Here is a 19,275-nt window from a genome sequence, read left to right as displayed (position 1 = left end):
TCTCATCCTCACGTAATTGTGCCTGTACTTGAAGCAAACACAACATGCTTACATAGGGTACAACGCAAATTATTTACTTACTCTAATCAAAAAGAAAAGACAAACAAAAAAAAATGTAATCCATTTAAGGAAACCTAGTCTTAATACTGCTAATTACTAATTACTAAACTGTGATAAGATACTTCCTTACTAACTTGGTCACATAACCGACAGACTGAAATTCTGAAAGTGGTACCTACTTGTACCAGGACACTGAAATTAATTATTATTTCATTTTGACGATAACATTGATTGGTTTTTGTAAGTACATATTAATTTTTATACCTAACCATACATTACAAATGTAAGTTTATACACTATCCTAACTTACATAAATAATTTGTTTTTAGTATAAAATGGATTACTATTCGACATGGCGACTGGCTTGTTGCCTTTTATTTGGTAAGTACCTAATACTGAGTAATTTTCGTATGTCAGTCTACTTTAACGGCCTACTAGCCTAATCCTTATTAGCCAGGCATCTTTTATTTCCTACACAATTGATAAGTTCCCTAATGATAAAGATGCTGGATCAGCTTTCCCCTTCACACAGGAAGTAAAACTGAATGGTATCTATTGTAATGATGTTAACAATTAATTATAAATTATAATACTGTATAGTTTTTTTTTAAAGAGCAACTGTTGAGTTTCTTGCTGGCTCTCAGCAGGATCTGCCTTCTGAGCCGGTGGTAGCCTTTACAAATAGTCAATCTTGACGTTTCAATAGTGGTTGTAAAATGTCTAGGTACTTGAAATAAATGAATTATGATATGATATGATCACAGAACATACAACGCTTTTAGCAATAGAAGTAGCAAGGGGGCGTGGCCCGCGTACACCCGCATGTGCGGAACAACGCAAGCGTGTCCGCGCATGTACTAGCAGTCTCGTTTTGTTCTGTGGCAAAAGGAATAAATAATATCTAATTCTAAAGTAAGGGTGACATATTTAATTTTTCACTAAATATTAAACAGCCATTTATTATTTAGGTAAGGTAGGTACGCTGGGTACGCTGGTTTCAATACGAAGAATTGACACTTTATAAATCTTGTTACCTCATAAATCTGTGGACATGACACTTGTCGAGAATTTCTAGACAGAAAGAAAACCTTTAATAAGTATAAAAACCCGTCCTAGCTTAACCCACTAGGCTTTTATAAGTTTTTATTTCATAGATTAAGAAAATTACCCAATTTTCTATATTCTAGTGAGCATGGTAACGGCACGAGTTTTGCCAAACACTGGACATCTGAGATCGAACATCAATTTAAACAAATTCCCAAACAGCTATTCCCCGTTGGCGCTAAAGACCGGCAGAATTCGCGCCACATCCTTTGAAAATATGTCCATGAGACGATCTGCGTTGAAACTTCAACATTTAAAGAAATTATTTGATAAAGACGGAATAATCTACTTACCCAGCCGTAAACCATCACCAAAGTTTGTTGGATCAAAATATTTGAAAATGCTTCTCAAAAAATTACTTGCTTTCAAAGAAAAGGATCTTTCCTATAAGCCTGGGGACATACGAGAAGATAAGGATGTATTTAGAGTGTTATTGCTAAAAGAGTTGCGGAGATACGCAAAACAAGAACCGAAAACTGAATTTCAATTTGCTGACCTGGTTGCATGATTTTCTTTTTTTACCAGACGTCCAGACTGCGCCAGAAAGAATGGTTTTAGAGTTTATGTAGATAAATTGGAATAAAATAATAAAAAAAAACATATTGTTTTATATAATTTCATTTCCTTTAATATTAATTAAAAGCTGATACCCGCGATTTGTCCGCGTAAAATTAGTGTCCACAAATTCTCAAATCTAGTCTCTCGTTTTTGCATGAAAGAGTTCATACCATCCTTACAACCAATTTTTCGCAAATTTTGCAGAATTCATGGTTTCATTCGGGACTATCTTATGAGTTAATCTAGGACATGATTTTCATCCAATTTCCAGCTAAATCCTCTTAGTAGTCGTGACGTTAAAGAGTAACAAACTTTCCCGTTTATAATATTAGTAGGATTGTTTGTAAGTTAACAATTTTGTTTACGATTTGCGTGCAAATTCAAAAAGAACAAGAGAATTGATTTCGTGTTTATGATCTTGCTTCTCGAGTCCAGTCCAAAATGCGTTGACAGCAAACGAGGCGTTGCGTTTTGTAGGAAACATTTTGGAGAAATCAGTTAAGCGCTAAAGCCAGGCCGCTCAGAGATTGCGTTTCTAACACCTGTCAATGTCACCTTTTTATATTTGTTAATAATTTTTGCCCAAAATAAATACCTTTATAAATATTTTTTTATGTTATTACTCGATTACCTTAAGTTAATAAAATATCTAATTGATATTGGCAGGTGTCAGAAACGCGGCTTGACTTTAGGCGTACAGAAGTGAGGGTGGGACAGTCAAATAAATAAAAGCCATGTATATTGAACATATCTTTATTTAATTTCTGCCTCGAGGCAATATTTACACATCGCATCAGCCACGACAGGCGAATAATACAACTTAACACTATATTATCACACTACCCGCAAAATACACAACTACCCTCATCTAAAAAAAAAAAGCTTCCTTTACATAGCGTTCTCTGTCCCACGCAAAGTAAATTATATTGTCATCTCTGTCACAAGCAATTATATACTACAATTTGTTCCAGTTACCTCTATGAGTGACCGATTAATGGTTTAATTATAGTCTGGAAAGTTCGTTGATAACACTCCCATGATATGCGGGCGACGGGGGGGAAAGACTGCGCGGGTGTGAAATCGTGACGTGCATCAGTCGTGGGTTTTTCGTTCATCGCTACACGCCTCCCCGGCCCGCGCGGAACATCGGGAGTGTTACGAACGAAGTTGCCAAGCTAAAATAGAGTATACAAGCTGTATGCAGAAAGCATGACCTTCGGCCGCTCAGAAATTGCATTTCCGACAGGGCGATGTAACTTCGAACTGGCGTACGAGGTTGTTGAACTGCGCTGTTGCAAGGTTATGCCAACTGTTTGTCTTTGTAGTGATGAGACAAATAACAGACATAAGTATTGAGTAGTACATAGTGTATGCTGCGGGACAACATACACTATTTAGACAGTCAGACACACAATTTTTTTTAATTGTGTATTTTCACCGGGTACTGTGTCTACGAAAGTAACTATAAGTAATTATTTAAAAAAAAATGCATTATTGTACATTCCCATCTTTTCACTACGACTGCGTATGACACGATGAACGACTTTTAAGACTTTTTTGTAGTTTATGAAAGAAAATTAAAAAAAATAAATATATTCTGTCTTAATCCATTGGTAGGGGATGAAAAGGATTTTGTAGTTTATGAAAGAAAATTAAAAAAATGTATATATTCTGTCTTAATCCATTGGTAGGGGATGAAAAGGATTTTGTAGTTTATGAAAGAAAATTAAAAAAAATAAATATATTCTGTCTTAATCCATTGGTAGGGGATGAAAAGGATTTTGTAGTTTATGAAAGAAAATTAAAAAAATGTATATATTCTGTCTTAATCCATTGGTAGGGGATGAAAAGGATTTTGTAGTTTATGAAAGAAAATTAAAAATATATATATATTCTGTCTTAATCCATTGGTAGTGGATGAAAAGGATGCAACGCATGACTAGTGACGTCATCGCTAAATGAACTTTTAAATTATGATAATTTACCAATATATTTATAAAAATATTTTCTATTATTATAAAATAATAATAGAAAACTACCATACTTATAGCAGTGGTAGTGAAAAACCATAGAAATAAAAGCAAAGACAATTTTACATTTGTACTTAAAATTAAAGTATTGAATTTCTCAAAATGGTTTGAAAGTCAGGTAGACTTATTTAAAGAGCCGGAAATTTTGTCAAATATATAATAGGCTAGTACATAATAGGCTAACTGAAAAATTTTAAATTGTTCATTATCGTTCTACTATATTGAAAAAAAGTATCATATTTTTTCAGAAAAAAAAAAAAATTAAATATTTTTTGTCAATACGAGCTAAAACGCTATCGGCCAAGGTCTATATTTTATCTGTGTCATGACGTCACGTAAACCCGGAAACACTAAACAGTGTTTTAGCAGGACTGAGAGAAGCAAAAAATTGGACATGCCTTAGTTTATGTTTATTCCTACGATTACGGTTGATAGCATAAAGTAACATCATGACGTCACAAAATAGACACTTGACAAACATTAAACCGTTTGGTTAAGGTTTAGTGCTTACGTGACGTCATGAAACGATAAAAAATAACCTCCTACTTACTATATCTGTACTACTTATAGTACGTAAGAACAAGAAATTCGACAAAAAATATCTATGGTATGGTAAGTGTTTTGGCTCTAATTGTCAAAAAAATATTTAAAAATTAAAAATTTTCATGTATTTACGTCTCAAAATTTTTTATTTTCACAATTTAACACCATTTTAAAAAGTGACAATTAGCCTATTCTAACAAAATTCTTTCTGCAGTAAAAAATCTTTATCAATGGTTATCCTCCATACATTCATACAATTCAATAATGAAAAAAAAAACATACGAGCATACAGCTTTGAAGAACATCGCAAATCAAAAACATACACGCCTCAAAAATTCTCAATATCTTCATACAAATGGCACAATAATTAAAAAAAAAAAAGAAAAGGTACTCACAAATGCCGTGCCGTTTTAAAAAATATATACTTAAATATTAATTATTACATTAAACAAAAAAACGCTTGTCTATGGTTCTAAATCAAAGTGTCAAGTGGACTGACACCAAATTCAAAATGGCTAACACCCTGAGCTTAGTAAATTAAAAAAAAAAAGAATGACAAATGAAGACATACGCGCCATTACGCGTCACAGACAATTTTAACGTAGTTCAATGTTAATAATAGTTAATCTGTATACTATATTTTGTTAATTGTAATATTGTTACTTAAATATTATAATTTTAATTTTAGTAATATAAACGTGGAAGCGTCCTCACTATGTGTATTGCATTCGTTCAATATTTTAGGAATATATTTAGGTACATTTTATTATGCATACATCTAAATACCATTGCATGCACAGATATAGTCCGCGCCACGAAACAAGTCCCAAAGACGCGGCGCTAATGTCTTATTGACACTCGTTGTCATTTGTATAAGGCGCTGTCAATTTTAGTTCACGTTTTAGCCGCGCGACTTCTTTCGTGGCGCGGAGTCTAATAATTAATTGAAAAAAAAAATACAAGATGGCGTCCTATTGACATATTGACATAATGACAAAGAACTATAATTATTATGTATATAGTATTAAAAAATGTCTATTAATTGATTATGGTCATTTTATAGCAAGTTATTACTCAGATATTGTATAATTAATATCTTAATTTGTATCAGAAATGGGATTTCTCAATTTAATTGCATTTTAGTATAAAAAAAAAAACAGTTTTAACTGTTATTCTAGGTCTGATACATATTATATATAAAATATTGGTTTTGTACTGATTTGTATATAATGTAAAATCGAGGATTTTAATATGGTACCCAGGTTTGACTGGTGGGAGGCTTCGGCCGTGGCTAGTTATCATATCGATAAAAGTCGTACCGCCAAGCGATTTAGCGTTCCGGTACGTTGTAATGTAGAAAACGAAATGGGTGTGGATTTTCATCCATTCATTACAAGTTACTCCGCTTCCATCTTAGATTGCATCATCACTTACGTATTGCAGTCAAGGTCTAACTTGTTAAGGATAAAAAAAAATCTTTTAATGTCATCGAATTTTTATAGAACAGATAACAAATGACAATCTTTAATCATCATTATTAATTGGAATTCCATTTTCTGATAATTCTAAAAATGTATTAATAAAAACATTTTATTTATACATTTTTAAATATATTTTCATAAAAGAAATGAAAAACTATTACATCTGAGAACCGATGAAGGAGATTGAGGATCTTCTAAAAATAACAAGACGGTATCATTATTTTTATCAGTCATATATCGTCAGTCCAGCTGGTGGGGGGTCGACCAACACTGCGCTTTCTATTGCGGGGTCGCCATTCCAGCACCTTGGGACCCTAACGTCCATCGGCCCAGCCGATTAGGATTCGGATATATTGAGTACTAGCAGACGCCCGTGGATCCGTCCGCCTTTAGACCTCCTTAATCCGGCTCTCTCGTAAAATCCGCTCTTAACGTACCTCAACTATAAACTACCTCCCTACCAACATCTTTTTACATCAAGCATTTTTTTTATTCTTTACAAGTTAGCCCTTGACTACAATCTCACCTGATGGTAAGTGATGATGCAATCTAAGATGGAAGCGGACTAACTTGTAAGGAGGAGGATGAAAATCCACACTCCTTTCGGTTTCTACACGACATCGTACCGGAACGTTAAATCGCTAAAGCGTCAAGCTGTTTTTGAGATTATGTGATAATAGGGATGATGACAGTTTTTTAAATTGTATATAAATTAAGTGTATGCTAATAGTAAAGCAATTTTGTAAAAGTAACAGGGTATCTGCGATCATTACTTTCGGAGCTACAGGGATTTAAAGAGGCAGATTTGCGGCGCTGCCGCGGATCCCTGAAAAACGCCCCATACAAAATGGCTCGAACTAATGACGTCATAGCCAATGTAATGATCGTTAGATTTGTATGCGCGTTCAAACAAAATTACTAATATCTTTGTTATTTGTGCGTTTATGTTTATAGTTTATCTATTAAAAAATGTCACATTTAATGTAAGGAAGCTAAAACTGTATGAATTTTCATCTAATTACGATAAAATATTTTTAATAGATTTTGAAATTTTATAATCTCATTTATTTTGCAAATATTCAGACAATCTTTGCTTTTTATGTATAAATTAGTTAACATTGACCCTATTTACCCGAATGTATCATAAAAATCAATATATTCAAACCTAGTCATCATCCCCATTAACCTTTCGCATTTATATTAAGATACCGATGAATTTTATTAAATGCAAATAGGATAATTCAAATGTGTACCATATTAAAATGTCGAATATACATACATATATGTATATATATATTGTACGTTCTATCGCGCATCGCATATGACGTAGTGCAAACATACAAGCTAGCGCGTCTACTCGCGCAGTTTGAGCGCGTGGTCTTTGATGGCGCCGCCGTCACCCTCGGATACGAAGCGTTTGCGACCCCTGCGGATGAGATAATAAATAATTTTATTCACATATTATGGGTTATGATCATCGATCTCCTATTAAAAAGTGGATGCACAATCAGCGAACAAAAAACGTCCCCACTCAATTGAGTGTCAAACACAACTTCTTGACACTCAATTCAAGTAGTCGCATTTGCAAATTCAACCTTAAAACTTAATACTTTTGCTCTGAATTTGAGATTTTATTGAATATTGAACTATATTTAAAGGCATTTAGAAATAATTTTCTTTACCAATAATTCTAAAACTCAAAAAGCAAAATTGGCCAGTTTTTAAGTGAAATTTGCTACATGATTGTGCGTCCTTTTATTGTAAGAGGTCAATGGTTATGATGGACAATATTTGAATCATTTTTTTTATGTTTGTTTATGAAATAAAAATAATAATAATGACATTATGATAATTTATTAAAGTGCAAGTTATGGCTGGCTGCATATATTAACTACAACATATGACGTACTCACCACTGTACCGCTCAGAAGTGACGGCATAGTGCTCAGAGTTATTTTCTGATATAGTAACAGCCTACTAAGCGTTATTCGATGATGAGCAGTGATAGCCCAGTGGACATGACCTCTGCCTCCGATTCCAGAGGGTGTGGGTTCGAATCCGGTCCGGGGCATGCACCTCCAACTTTTCAGTTGTGTGCATTTTAAGAAATTAAATATCACGTGTCTCAACTGTGAAGGAAAACATCTTGAGGAAACCTGCATACCTTAATTCTCTGCGTGTGTGAAGTCTGCCAATCCGCATTGGGCTTGCGTGGTGGACTATTGGCCTTACCCCTCTCATTCTGAGATGAGACTGGAGCTCAGCAGTGAGCTGAATATGGGTTGATGACGTAAGCGTTATTCACGTTGGGTCATTTCACATGTAATTATTGTTCAAATGCTTGTAGTCTACTGGGAAATAATTCTAGATACGCCAATGTTGGTGGGGGGGGGTTATAGGGACAACCCTATACGCCACAGTACACTCACCTAGTGGGCATGCGCTGGACGACGTTGGCGCCGAGACGGAACCGCAGCTGGCAGCGCTCCACGAAGCGGTCCAGCATTATGTACGCGAGCGGCACGTCCAGCACTATGTCCGACATGTCCTCCAGAACCCGCAGGAAACCCTGGAACCATACATAAAATTTATATGTTTTGCAATACATTTTTTTTCTTTATTAGTTAAAACCCCCCCCCCCTCTATTTATTATTTATTAATACTCCTAAACTTTTCTTTAAGCTTGGTGATACGTATATTATTTTATATAATTATATTATTTAATACTTATTGTTAGCGACGCCGCTAAAGTATTTCCGATCTTTGGAACTTTGGAAGGAACTTTGTAATTTAAGTAGGTATCTTTAAGTAGCTTGTAAGCTCTGTTAGTATTAGTTTGTAATTTATTCTTGATTTTTAATTTGTTTTTTTTAGCTGAATAAAGGATTTTATTATTATTATTATTATTATATGTATTTTATTACAAGTTACCCCTTGACTACAATCTCACCTGAAGGTAAGTGATGATGCAGTCTAAGATGGAAGCGGGCTAACTTGTTAGGAGGAGGATGAAAATCCACACACCTTTCGGTTTCTACACGACATCGTACCGGAACGCTAAATCGCTTGGCGGTACGTCTTTGTCGGTAGGGTGGTAACTAACCACGGCCGGAGCCTCCCACCAGCCTGACCTGGTGTATTACTAATACTATATTTTACGCCACCTGCTGATGTCTTTAAATTTTCCTAAACCGAAGGTTGCCTGGAAGAAATCGCTACTTAGCGATAAGGCCGCCTTTTGTATGCTGATCTCTTCTTAATATGTTTTTATTTCACTTCTATTTGGCTTTGTGGTGTGAAAGAATATCTATCTATCTATAAACATCATTGACAAACCATTTTTGGTTCACGATTAAGAAACTCTCAGAAAAAGGATGGGTAAAGCCCAATACGGATTGGCAGACTTCACACACGTAGAGAATTAAGAAAAACCTTAGGTATGCAAGTTTGTTCACCATTTGAGACACATTCAGAGAAAAATGAAGAGCCGGGTCAAAGTACTGTACCCACCCTGTCCATCTGGTCCGGGGTGACGATAACACATCGCCTCAACTCAGCCAAGAACATGCACAACTGTTCCTCCACGCTAGAGTTGATCGCCTCCACCGCTAATAATACTGTCTGTGGACAAAGGAAATAAACTTCATTTTTTTAGAATTGCAAAATTTTGTAAACAAATATGGCCGTATTCATCACTGACATTAGTTGTGACGTCATCCTAGGGATGGGCCGTTGATGAACTATATCGAGAATTAACTACTACTAATCGAATTTTATATCAATTGTAAAAAAAATCACTTTACTTAAAAACTCACTTCTAAGTTGGCAACACTAATCACACAGTCAAAATACGCGCGATATTAACTATCTACCTCTTTCTGTTGCATATTAATTAATACCATAGCTGGGCATTAACTCGTTAATCCGTTAATCGTTAATTAACGAAGTTAACATTTTGATTAACGGATTAACTTTTAAGTTAACTTTTAAAAATGTTAACGGACCCGTTAACTTCCGTTAATATGCATAAGTCCGTTAATCGTTAATCTAATGCTTACTATTTACCGCGCGACGTTATTAACACGTGATTAACACTGGTTTAGACAAGTAAGAAATTATGAAAGGTTTTTTTTCAAAGAAATCAACAAATTGTATATTTATGTTAAATTTATAGATAAAATCAAGTTAAAACAAATTATGGCACTTTTCCCCAGTGCTCACCTTTATTTTTCCAATTGGGATCTCACACGATGATATAGAAATGCAATATTAACCAGTCATATTAACGGATTAACGATTAACGTTAACTTGCGTTAATTCTTCCGGAATGTAACTCTTTAACATTTAACGAAGCTAACTTTTTTTGTAGCGGATTAACGATTAACGAAGTTAACTATTTGATTAACGGTGCCCAGCTATGATTAATACCTATCAAATAACATTTTTTTCACTTGTATCTGTTTGTTATAAATTAAAAGAGTACTAAAAAATTTAGGCAGTACTTGTTAACGCATTATCTTTTTTTAACATATAAGTACGTAACTAACTAAACGGCGCTGTGAAAAAATTACTTTATTCAAATTACTCAATTACGATATTGTAATGAACGGAATACATTCGATATTTACAATCGGTAAATCGTTCATTTTTAATCTGTGGTGACAATTTTACTTGGCACAACCTTAGAGAGACGAAACGTCAAATCAAAGATTACAGTGTATTATTGGAAATAGATAGGCTACTCGAACTTTTTTCAGAACGAATGTGATAGCGCCATCTAGTGACTAGATACGGTATTTTAGTATAGTAAAAAGTATAAAAATAATAATGCATATTTTTTGTAAAGGAGAGACATTTTTGATTTTGTAATAGTTGAAGAAACCTATCGAGAAAAACTACTGTTTTTCTTTAAGAATCCCTTTGCTTTAGAAATACAAACACATTCTTTCTATTACGCGTCAAAATTAAAAGGATAAATAATTCTTTTTTTTCGGGTTTAATCTTTAAAAACATTCTAGTACGTACACATCATATGTAATTGTATTTACTATCCTGGAATCTTAAATCTAGGATGTAGATGGCGCTGCTTCATAAAGACTTCACGTTCTTATAAGTTCCCATGGCATGCGTCAAATTAACATTTAAATGTAATCTGTGTGCATAATTTCGTGTTTAATTTCGTTTATTTCTAAAAATTTTGATTAAACCCTGTGTAAATTAAAAAAATGTTACGTTTGTATGATTATCCATACGTGGATTGTAAAGAACGAAGTGTTTGTGCGTGTTTTAACAGTTTGATGGTTCTGAAAACTGTTATGAAAGTTTGGCATCGACAAAAGGGTTTGTTTATTTACCAAATAGCGCAATAGGGATGATGACAGTTTTTTAAATTGTATATAAATTAAGAGTATACTAATAGTAAAGCAATTTTGTAAAAGGAACAGGGTATCTGCGATCATTACTTTCGGAGCTACAGGGATTTAAAGAGTCAGATTTGCGGCGCTGCCGCGGGTCCCTGAAAAACGCCCCATACAAAATGGCTCGAAAAAATGACGTCATAGGCAATGTAATGATCGTTAGATTTGTATGCGCGTTCAAACAAAATTACTAATATCTTTGTTATTTGTGCGTTTATCTTTATAGTTCATATATTAAAAAATGTCACATTTAATGTAAGGAAGCTAAAACTGTATAAATTTTCATCTAATTACGATAAAAAAATTTTAATAGTTTTTGAAATTTTATAATCTCATTTATTTTGCAAATAACCAGACAATCTTTGCTTTTTATGTATAAATTAGTTAACATTGACCTTATTTACCCGAATGTATCATAAAAATCAATATATTCAAACCTAGTCATCATCCCCATTCAATCTGGACATGGTATACATTACTGCATTAGCAGACAGAGCATTGACTGACGGGAGTGTGGGCCGAGACGAAGCCGAGGCACATACACGTAAGTCCATCAATGCCTAGTTGCAAGGCTCGTATAGTACTTTTCTCAAATAATGGGCGGAAATTAAACTAGACTGTCTCTGGTTACTCTGTGGTTAATATCTTCAAAAGTAATTTACCTACCGGTACGAAAAACAGAGATGGTGTAACCATTTTTTAGGAATGATTGATAAATGAAAAAAAAAATGCATTGCATGCGATGATGCGATGATTTTTTTTTTATATTCTTTACAAGTTAGCCCTTGACTACAATCTCACCTGATGGTAAGTGATGATGCAGTCAAGGATGGAAGCGGGCTAACTTGTTAGGAGGAGGTTGAAAATCCTCACCCCTTTCGGTTTCTACACGACATCGTACCGGAACGCTAAATCGCTTGGCGGTACGTCTTTGTCGGTAGGGTGGTAACTAGCTACGGCCCAAGGCTCCCACCAGCCAGACCTGGACAAATTAAGAAAATCTTAATCTGCCCAGCCGGGGATCGAACCCAGGACCTCCGTCTTGTAAGTCCACTGCGCATACCACTGCGCCACGGAGGCCGTCAAAATGATATGTTTGTCATAATGTCTGTGGTACCTCGTAAACGAGCTCGTGGTGGAAGTGCGGCACCTCCAGGTCGCGCACGCAGCGCATCGCCTCCGCCAGGTCGCCGGACGTCAGGTACTCCTTCAGCAGCAGCTGGATCTGGCGGATCAGCGACTTCACCGGCCTGCGGGGGGTACGGCATGTTATAGACATTATGGGGGTACGGCATATTGTAGACATTATGAGGGTACGGCTTATTATAGACATTATGGGGGTACGGTTTATTATAGACATTATGGGGGTTTGGTATATTATAGACATTATGGGGGTACGGAATATTATAGACATGGGGGTACGGCTTATTATAGACATTATGGGGGTACGGCTTATTATAGACATTATGGGGGTACGGCTTATTATAGACATTATGGGGGTGCGGCATATTATAGACATTTTGGGGGCACGGCATATTATAGACATTTTGGGGGCACGGCATATTATAGACATAATGGGGGTACGGCATATTATAGACATTATGGGAGTACGGCATATTACATAAAATTAAGAGACCGTCAATGGCGACCTTTAAAAAAACGTACCTGATGCCACCGCCGACACCCCATATGTTGTCCAGTCGCACCAACCCTTGCTTCATTGACAGCAGCGTCTCTGCCCTGTGTATCGCTTGTCTGAAACAATGATGACACGCGTTACTTGTAGTGTAGTGGGTGTGTAGTGGGTGTGTAGTGGGTGTGTAGTAGGTGGGTCATGGGTGTTAAGTGGGTGTGTAGTGGGTGTATAGTGGATGTGTAGTGGATGTGTTGTGGGCGTGTGGTGGGTATGTAGTGGGTGTGTCGTGCGTGTGTCGTGGGTGTGTAGTGGGTGTGTAGCAGTTGTGTTATAGGTGTATAGTAGGTGTGTCGTCGGTGTATAGTGGATGTGTCGTGGATGTGTAGTGGGTGTGTCGCGGCTGTCACCTGGCGGGCGGGTTGAGCTCGTCGCCGCGCGCCGCCTGCGTCTGCACGAACTTGGGCGGCAGGCAGTCGTCGGCGACGCAGCGCGCGATGAAGTTGGACAGCAGCACCGCCGCGTCCGGCGTGTCCAGCGCCAGGTCCGGCAGCTTGTCCAGCAGCCGGCTGAACGCTGGAACATAAATAAATACATGTAGAAAAAGTCAGGCAAGTCAGGCACACTGTCTTTGGTCGATAACGCCTTGCCGTACCTACCTATACGGTATAATCACTGAGGCTATCTCTCATAGGATGGCTCGTACTACGTACCCTAACAATTGGGTTTTTTTTGTGATAAATGGAAAGATTATATATTAGTTTTATAACAAAACTATTTTTTTTTCGCAATAATTCAAAAGTTATTTCAAAATAAAAAAAAAAATTTGAATCCAGTACTCCCGAACAAACCCGAGCGCGTGTGACGTCATAATGTTAGTTTTACCTCATTGCAGTTGATAGAAAAATAATAAATACAGTGTTTTGATCTATTTATTTTGTTGTCATTATTAAATATTTAAATTTATATTAAATTTTTTTTTTTTTATTCTTTACAAGTCAGCCCTTGACTACAATCTCACCTGATGGTAAATGATGATGCAATCTAAGATGGAAGCGGACTAACTTGTTAGGAGGAGGATGAAAATCCACACCTCTTTTCGGTTTCTACACGACATCGTACCGGAACGCTAAATCGTTTGGCGGTACGTCTTTGCCGATAGGGTGGTGACTAGCCACGGCCGAGCCTCCCACCAGCCAGACCTGGACAAATTAAGAAAATCTCAATCTGCCCAGCCGGGGATCGAACCCAGGACCTCCGTTTTGTAAATCCACCGCGCATACCACTGCGCCACGGAGGCCGTCAAAATTCTTCATTTTATCGTCCGTTATTTTTACCGTCGACTTCATTTTATACTATGTAATGATGATGTTATATTAAGTCAACTTCATTTTATACTATGTAAAGATAATGTTATATTAAGTCAACTTCATTTTATACTATGTAAAGATAATGTTATATTAAGTCAACTTCATTTTATACTATGTAAAGATAATGTTATATTAAGTCAACTTCATTTTATACCATGTAAAGATGATGGTATATTTTGTCAACTACATATTATACTGTGTAAAGATGATGTTATATTATTAACATTAGTGTCCACTTCATTTTATAATATGTAATGATAATGTTATATTAAGTCAACTTCATTTTATACTGTGTAAAGATGATGTTATATTATGTTAACTTCGTTTTATACTATGTGAAGATGATATTATGTTAAGTCAATTTCATTTTATACTATGTAAAGATGATGTTATATTAAGAAAACTTCATTTTATACTATGTAATGATGATGTTATATTATGTCAACTAGTGGTACCATATGCTCACCATGGCCGATGTCCTTGGCTGAGAACACCCTGCCATAAAGGTCCGATATGAGAACGGACGCCATTTCACAGTGGGAAGGTTTATGCTCTAATGCTATCTCTACTATTGTTTCACACACCTGCAACAAGACATAGACAATATTTTTTTTTATTGTGAGCTATTCTGATCATTTTGGTTCTTCTGCCAACTTATTTTTGATTCGATCATGCAGATACTCGATATTCGATACTCCAAGATGCTTAGATTTTCTACTACTGAAGGACTTTTATCTTTATATTGTGTACTAGCTGTCGCCAAGCAGTTTTACCCGTGTGGTTCCCATTCCCATAGGAATACGGGGATTAGAAAGAAAGAAAAAAAGAAAGAAAGAAAGAAAATTATTTTATTTGGACACACACACACATAATACACAAAAGACAACAAATACTTTAAAACTAAAGAAAGTAATTTTAAAAATATAGTGAACTAATAAATTAGAGATATTAAACTAATAAAACTAAATTAAATCCAAAAAAAATATATAAAAAATGATGTGTGTGGTACCAAAATGGTCACCACTCAGCATGTGCTACGCTAGGATTACACATAGTCTATAGCCTTCCTCGATAAATGGGCTATCTAACACTGAAAGAATTTTTCAAATCGGACCAGTAGCTTCTGAGATTAGCGCGTTCAATCAAACAAACAAAAAAACAAGCTCTTCAGCTTTATAATATTAGTATAGATTAGTATATTTATATAAAAAAAAAAAAAAAAAATAATAAAATTACTTTGGAACTCAAGTTAAAAAATAAGTGTTTTATATATATTTTCCAAATGCCATTTCGTTACGTCATTGTTATTGACGTCATAGTTTACTAATAATATGACGTCATTATTTTACAGGTTTACCTATAGAAGTAATATTAAAGGATGACCGATTTTTCGCTTTAAATTAAACCGATCTATATATGCTTTGACTCGAACTTTGAATGGAGTCTCCTTAAATGCTGAGGTGGAAATTACAGTGAAAGTACTGTAAATATTATAAATCATGTTTTTTTTAATAAATATAAACGGAACCCTCTCACTCACCACATGACTCCTCATAGCCGTGAGGAACTCTAAGAAATCTTCAGCGGCCGCATTCGTGTCCCCATGTTCGAAGTACTCCAGTATCACAGGCTCCGATTTGCGCTGCAACCAACCAAACAATATATACAGATAACCTTTATCATTTATGTTATCCTAGTACAAATTGTATCATCAACTAGCTGACGCCGCGCGGTTTCACCCGCGTGGTTCCCGTTCTCGTAAGAATACGGGAAAAATATGTAGCCTATAGCCTTCCTCGATAAATAGGCTATCTAACACTGAAATAATTTTTCTAATCGGAGCAGTAGTTCCAGAGATTAGCGCGTTCAAACAACCAAACAAACTCTTCAGCTTTATAATATTAGTATAGATACTTATAAATAAAATTAAAGTGTCAAATAACTTTATGGATTACACTAGCAGACGGCGTGCGATTTCACTCGCGTGGTTCCCGTTCCCGTAGGAATATATCCTCGATAAATGGGCTATATAGAATTTTCCAAATCGGACTAGTAGTTCCTGAGATTAGCGCGTTCAAACAAAACTCTTCAGCTTTATAATATTAGTATAGATAAATATGTTCTCACGATTCGCACTATAAAGAAGGTTCTTCATCATTGGCAAGTGACAACCCATGTTCGGCTCACTGTTGAGCACAAGTCTCCTATCAGAATGAGAGGGGTTAGGCCAATAGTCAACCACGCTGGCTCAATGCGGATTGGCAGACTTCACACACGCAGAAAATAAAGAAAATTCTCAGATATTATGCAGGTTTCCTCACGATGGTGGATTTCCTTCACCGTTTGAGACAAGTGATATTTTATTTCTTATAATACACACAACTGAAAAGTTGGAGGTGCATGCCTCGGACCGAATTCGAACCCAGGCCCTCCAAAATCGGTGCCAGAGGTCATATCCACTGGGCTATCACGGGATATATTTCAAAGAGCCGATGGACGTTGGGGTCCCAAGGTGCTGGAATGACGACCCCGCACTAGAAAGGGCAGTGTTGGTCAACGTCTTGGTAGACCAATGGCCGATTGGGTTATGGAGAATCACTGGATGCAGGCTCTAGACGTCCATCGACTAATGATGATGAAGAATATGATAGCACATAGGCTATAGATCATCATTTGTCAGGCAGGAATGGAATCTACCCAGGTGGAGCCGAGGGAAAATATTACTAAATCCATACTAATGTTATAAATTCGAAAGTATATCTGTCTGTCTGTTACCTTTTCACGATTTCAACCGATCAAAATGAATTTTGGTATTATGATAAATGGGAGCAGAAAATAGGCTACTTTTTGACCCTAAAATAAAAATCGAAGGTGGTGAAATAGGTGTTGAAAGTTTGTATGGAAGGTCTTTCATTTTGGTCATAAATTACGAAAAATAATGTAATTCAGAAATTTTTAAATTCAACCTCAAAAGTGGTGAAATAGGGGTTAAAGTTTACATTGATTTCCACACAGACTAAGTCGCGGGCGTCCGCTAGTAAATAAATAATCACTAATCGAGTACAGCTGTGTCATTTTATATTGCCTTAGTATTTTTGTTCGGAATGTCGGCTACAGTTATTAAATCCACGCATACCATAAATCCATCGACTTAATGTTGTAAGGATATTCGAAGTATTAAAATAATTATTTTATTTTATCTTTGTTTTTAGTGCACTGAGTGCATCGCTTTGTTTGTGGTATAGATGTTCTATTTTTGAAAGATTGGTTGAATTTGGTTGGACTGAGTACCAAAGTTCAAAATGTTCCTTCATTGTTATGTTACCCTGGTACTTATTGTTTGTAGTATTTAAAACAAAGTATTCCCTTTGTTTCTGTGCAAAGCTGAACATTTCAATAATTATAATGGTTGACTTTTTGGAAGTTGTATTAAACGTATTTTAATTTCTATGTTACCCTAGTACTTTTTGTTTGCTTTGTCAAAACAAATAAAAATCGGCTTTTATGCACTTCTTCCCTACCCCTATTCTAAAAAAACTCCGTAAGAAAAATCCTCGTACTTTAAGGAGTATTCTAAAAAACGGTGTAGCCGTTCTCGTGATTTGATTTGCATACAGTTTCATGTAGTATGGTGCAGGTGACAGTTCGTTTCATTCTTGAAAGTTTGACGCGATCCACGATAATAGTACGTATTATGAACGTCATACAGGCGACTGTCACCATAAGCTATGTGTAAAACACTTTAGTTAACACAAGAAACAGAATACGGTCCTCGAATTATGTACACACCTCACAGCTGGTCCATTGACCTTGTATAAAATAATCATAATAGTTACTTCATTTTCATGTTACCCTAGTACTTTTCAAATTTGTCAAAGCAAATTATATCAAATGACGTTTTTAAAAAACAATTATTAGCCTGGCAATTTCGTTGACAATACTCCCATTATATGCGGGCGACAGGGGGAAAGACTGCGGGTGTGAAATCGTGCGCGCGGGGGATCGTGCATTACTCGCGGGTTTTTCATTCATCGCTACACGCCCCCGTTCCCTGTTCCGTCCGCGCGGAACGTCGGGAGTGTTACGAACGAAGTTGCCAAGCTTTTCTTTTGTAACAAAAGATTACAAAAGTCATTGACCCATTACAAGCTGCAAGTACATTGTATACATGCGCATGTCATCGCATCCGAATGCGATATTTGCATACGTTTTACAATCGCGCCAAAAGAGGGGACTTGAATCATTTTATTTATATCACTAGCGATGCTATGCGGTTTCACCCGTGTAGTTCCCGTTCCCTTGGGAATACGGGGAAAAACCATAGCCTATTGCATTCGGTGAAGATGTAGTTTTCTAGTCGTAAAAGAATTTCATCGGTCGTTTATTATTTGAGTTAAATAGTAACAAAGAAAAAAAAGATATTTGCGGGCGTCCGCTAATAACATAATATGTCTCTGATAATAATAACTCTTATCTCCAATCAGATCTGTACGGACAAACATTTATATGTACATAATATTTGGGTATGTTTGTCGAGACTTCTATACTGTGTCACGAGCTCGTTGAACTGTGTACACAGACAGAGGACATAGTGATGAGCGGAAGCGATTTATTATTACACAATATACTAAGTTATCATTATATGTATAGTACTAGCGGACGCCCGCGACTTCGTCCACACTTAGACCTCCTTAAATTGGCCCTCTTGGAAAATCCGTTCATAGCGGACGTCTACTAACTGTAAACTATGTCCTTGCCATTGTAGGTGGTTTTCGAGATGAATGACCTTTTGATATAATATAGCGATATCTTTTTTATATAAGTATAAAATAAAATAATAGTAGAAGGTTTTTTTGTATAAAAAGTACAGAAAATATATCAGATATTTATAAAGCGGAAGCTGCCGGGCCGTACGTTTCGTCCTGGATGGTAGCGGCAGGGTAGGCCATAATAATATCCAGTAGTATCCAGTAGTAACAAGTAGTCCACTCTATAGTACAGTAAGTATAGTAGTCTATTGCACTATTTGCTACCGCATATAATACATATAGACTCTATAGTTCAAAAACATAATAATCT

The 19,275-nt window shown here is 35.9% G+C and overlaps 1 protein-coding gene and 1 long non-coding RNA gene across 2 annotated transcripts in view; one reads left to right on the top strand and one right to left on the bottom strand.

The window, feature by feature from the left end:
- Window positions 1–327: 327 nt before the first annotated feature.
- Window positions 328–2,652, top strand: LOC112044865 (uncharacterized). The gene is made up of 2 exons (XR_008252208.1): window positions 328–441; window positions 1,248–2,652. It is a non-coding gene; the product is annotated as an uncharacterized LOC112044865 (long non-coding RNA).
- The window catches only part of LOC112044900 (programmed cell death protein 4), a 32,272-nt gene continuing 15,458 nt past the window's right edge, over window positions 2,462–19,275 (bottom strand). The window contains exons 3-10 of the mRNA XM_024080904.2: window positions 15,737–15,838; window positions 14,663–14,780; window positions 13,237–13,402; window positions 12,859–12,948; window positions 12,311–12,443; window positions 9,287–9,397; window positions 8,206–8,345; window positions 2,462–7,202 (exon numbers count right to left, since the gene is read on the bottom strand). Coding sequence (XP_023936672.2) covers window positions 7,130–7,202; window positions 8,206–8,345; window positions 9,287–9,397; window positions 12,311–12,443; window positions 12,859–12,948; window positions 13,237–13,402; window positions 14,663–14,780; window positions 15,737–15,838 — 933 coding nt within the window. The 3' untranslated portion in view covers window positions 2,462–7,129. The remainder of the gene's footprint in view (window positions 7,203–8,205; window positions 8,346–9,286; window positions 9,398–12,310; window positions 12,444–12,858; window positions 12,949–13,236; window positions 13,403–14,662; window positions 14,781–15,736; window positions 15,839–19,275) is intronic.

Source organism: Bicyclus anynana, chromosome 26 (genome assembly GCF_947172395.1).
Source record: "Bicyclus anynana chromosome 26, ilBicAnyn1.1, whole genome shotgun sequence".
NCBI classification, from domain to species: domain Eukaryota; kingdom Metazoa; phylum Arthropoda; class Insecta; order Lepidoptera; family Nymphalidae; genus Bicyclus; species Bicyclus anynana.
Note: the sequence above shows the minus strand (reverse complement) of the source record. Positions and strands in the feature narration are given on the sequence as shown.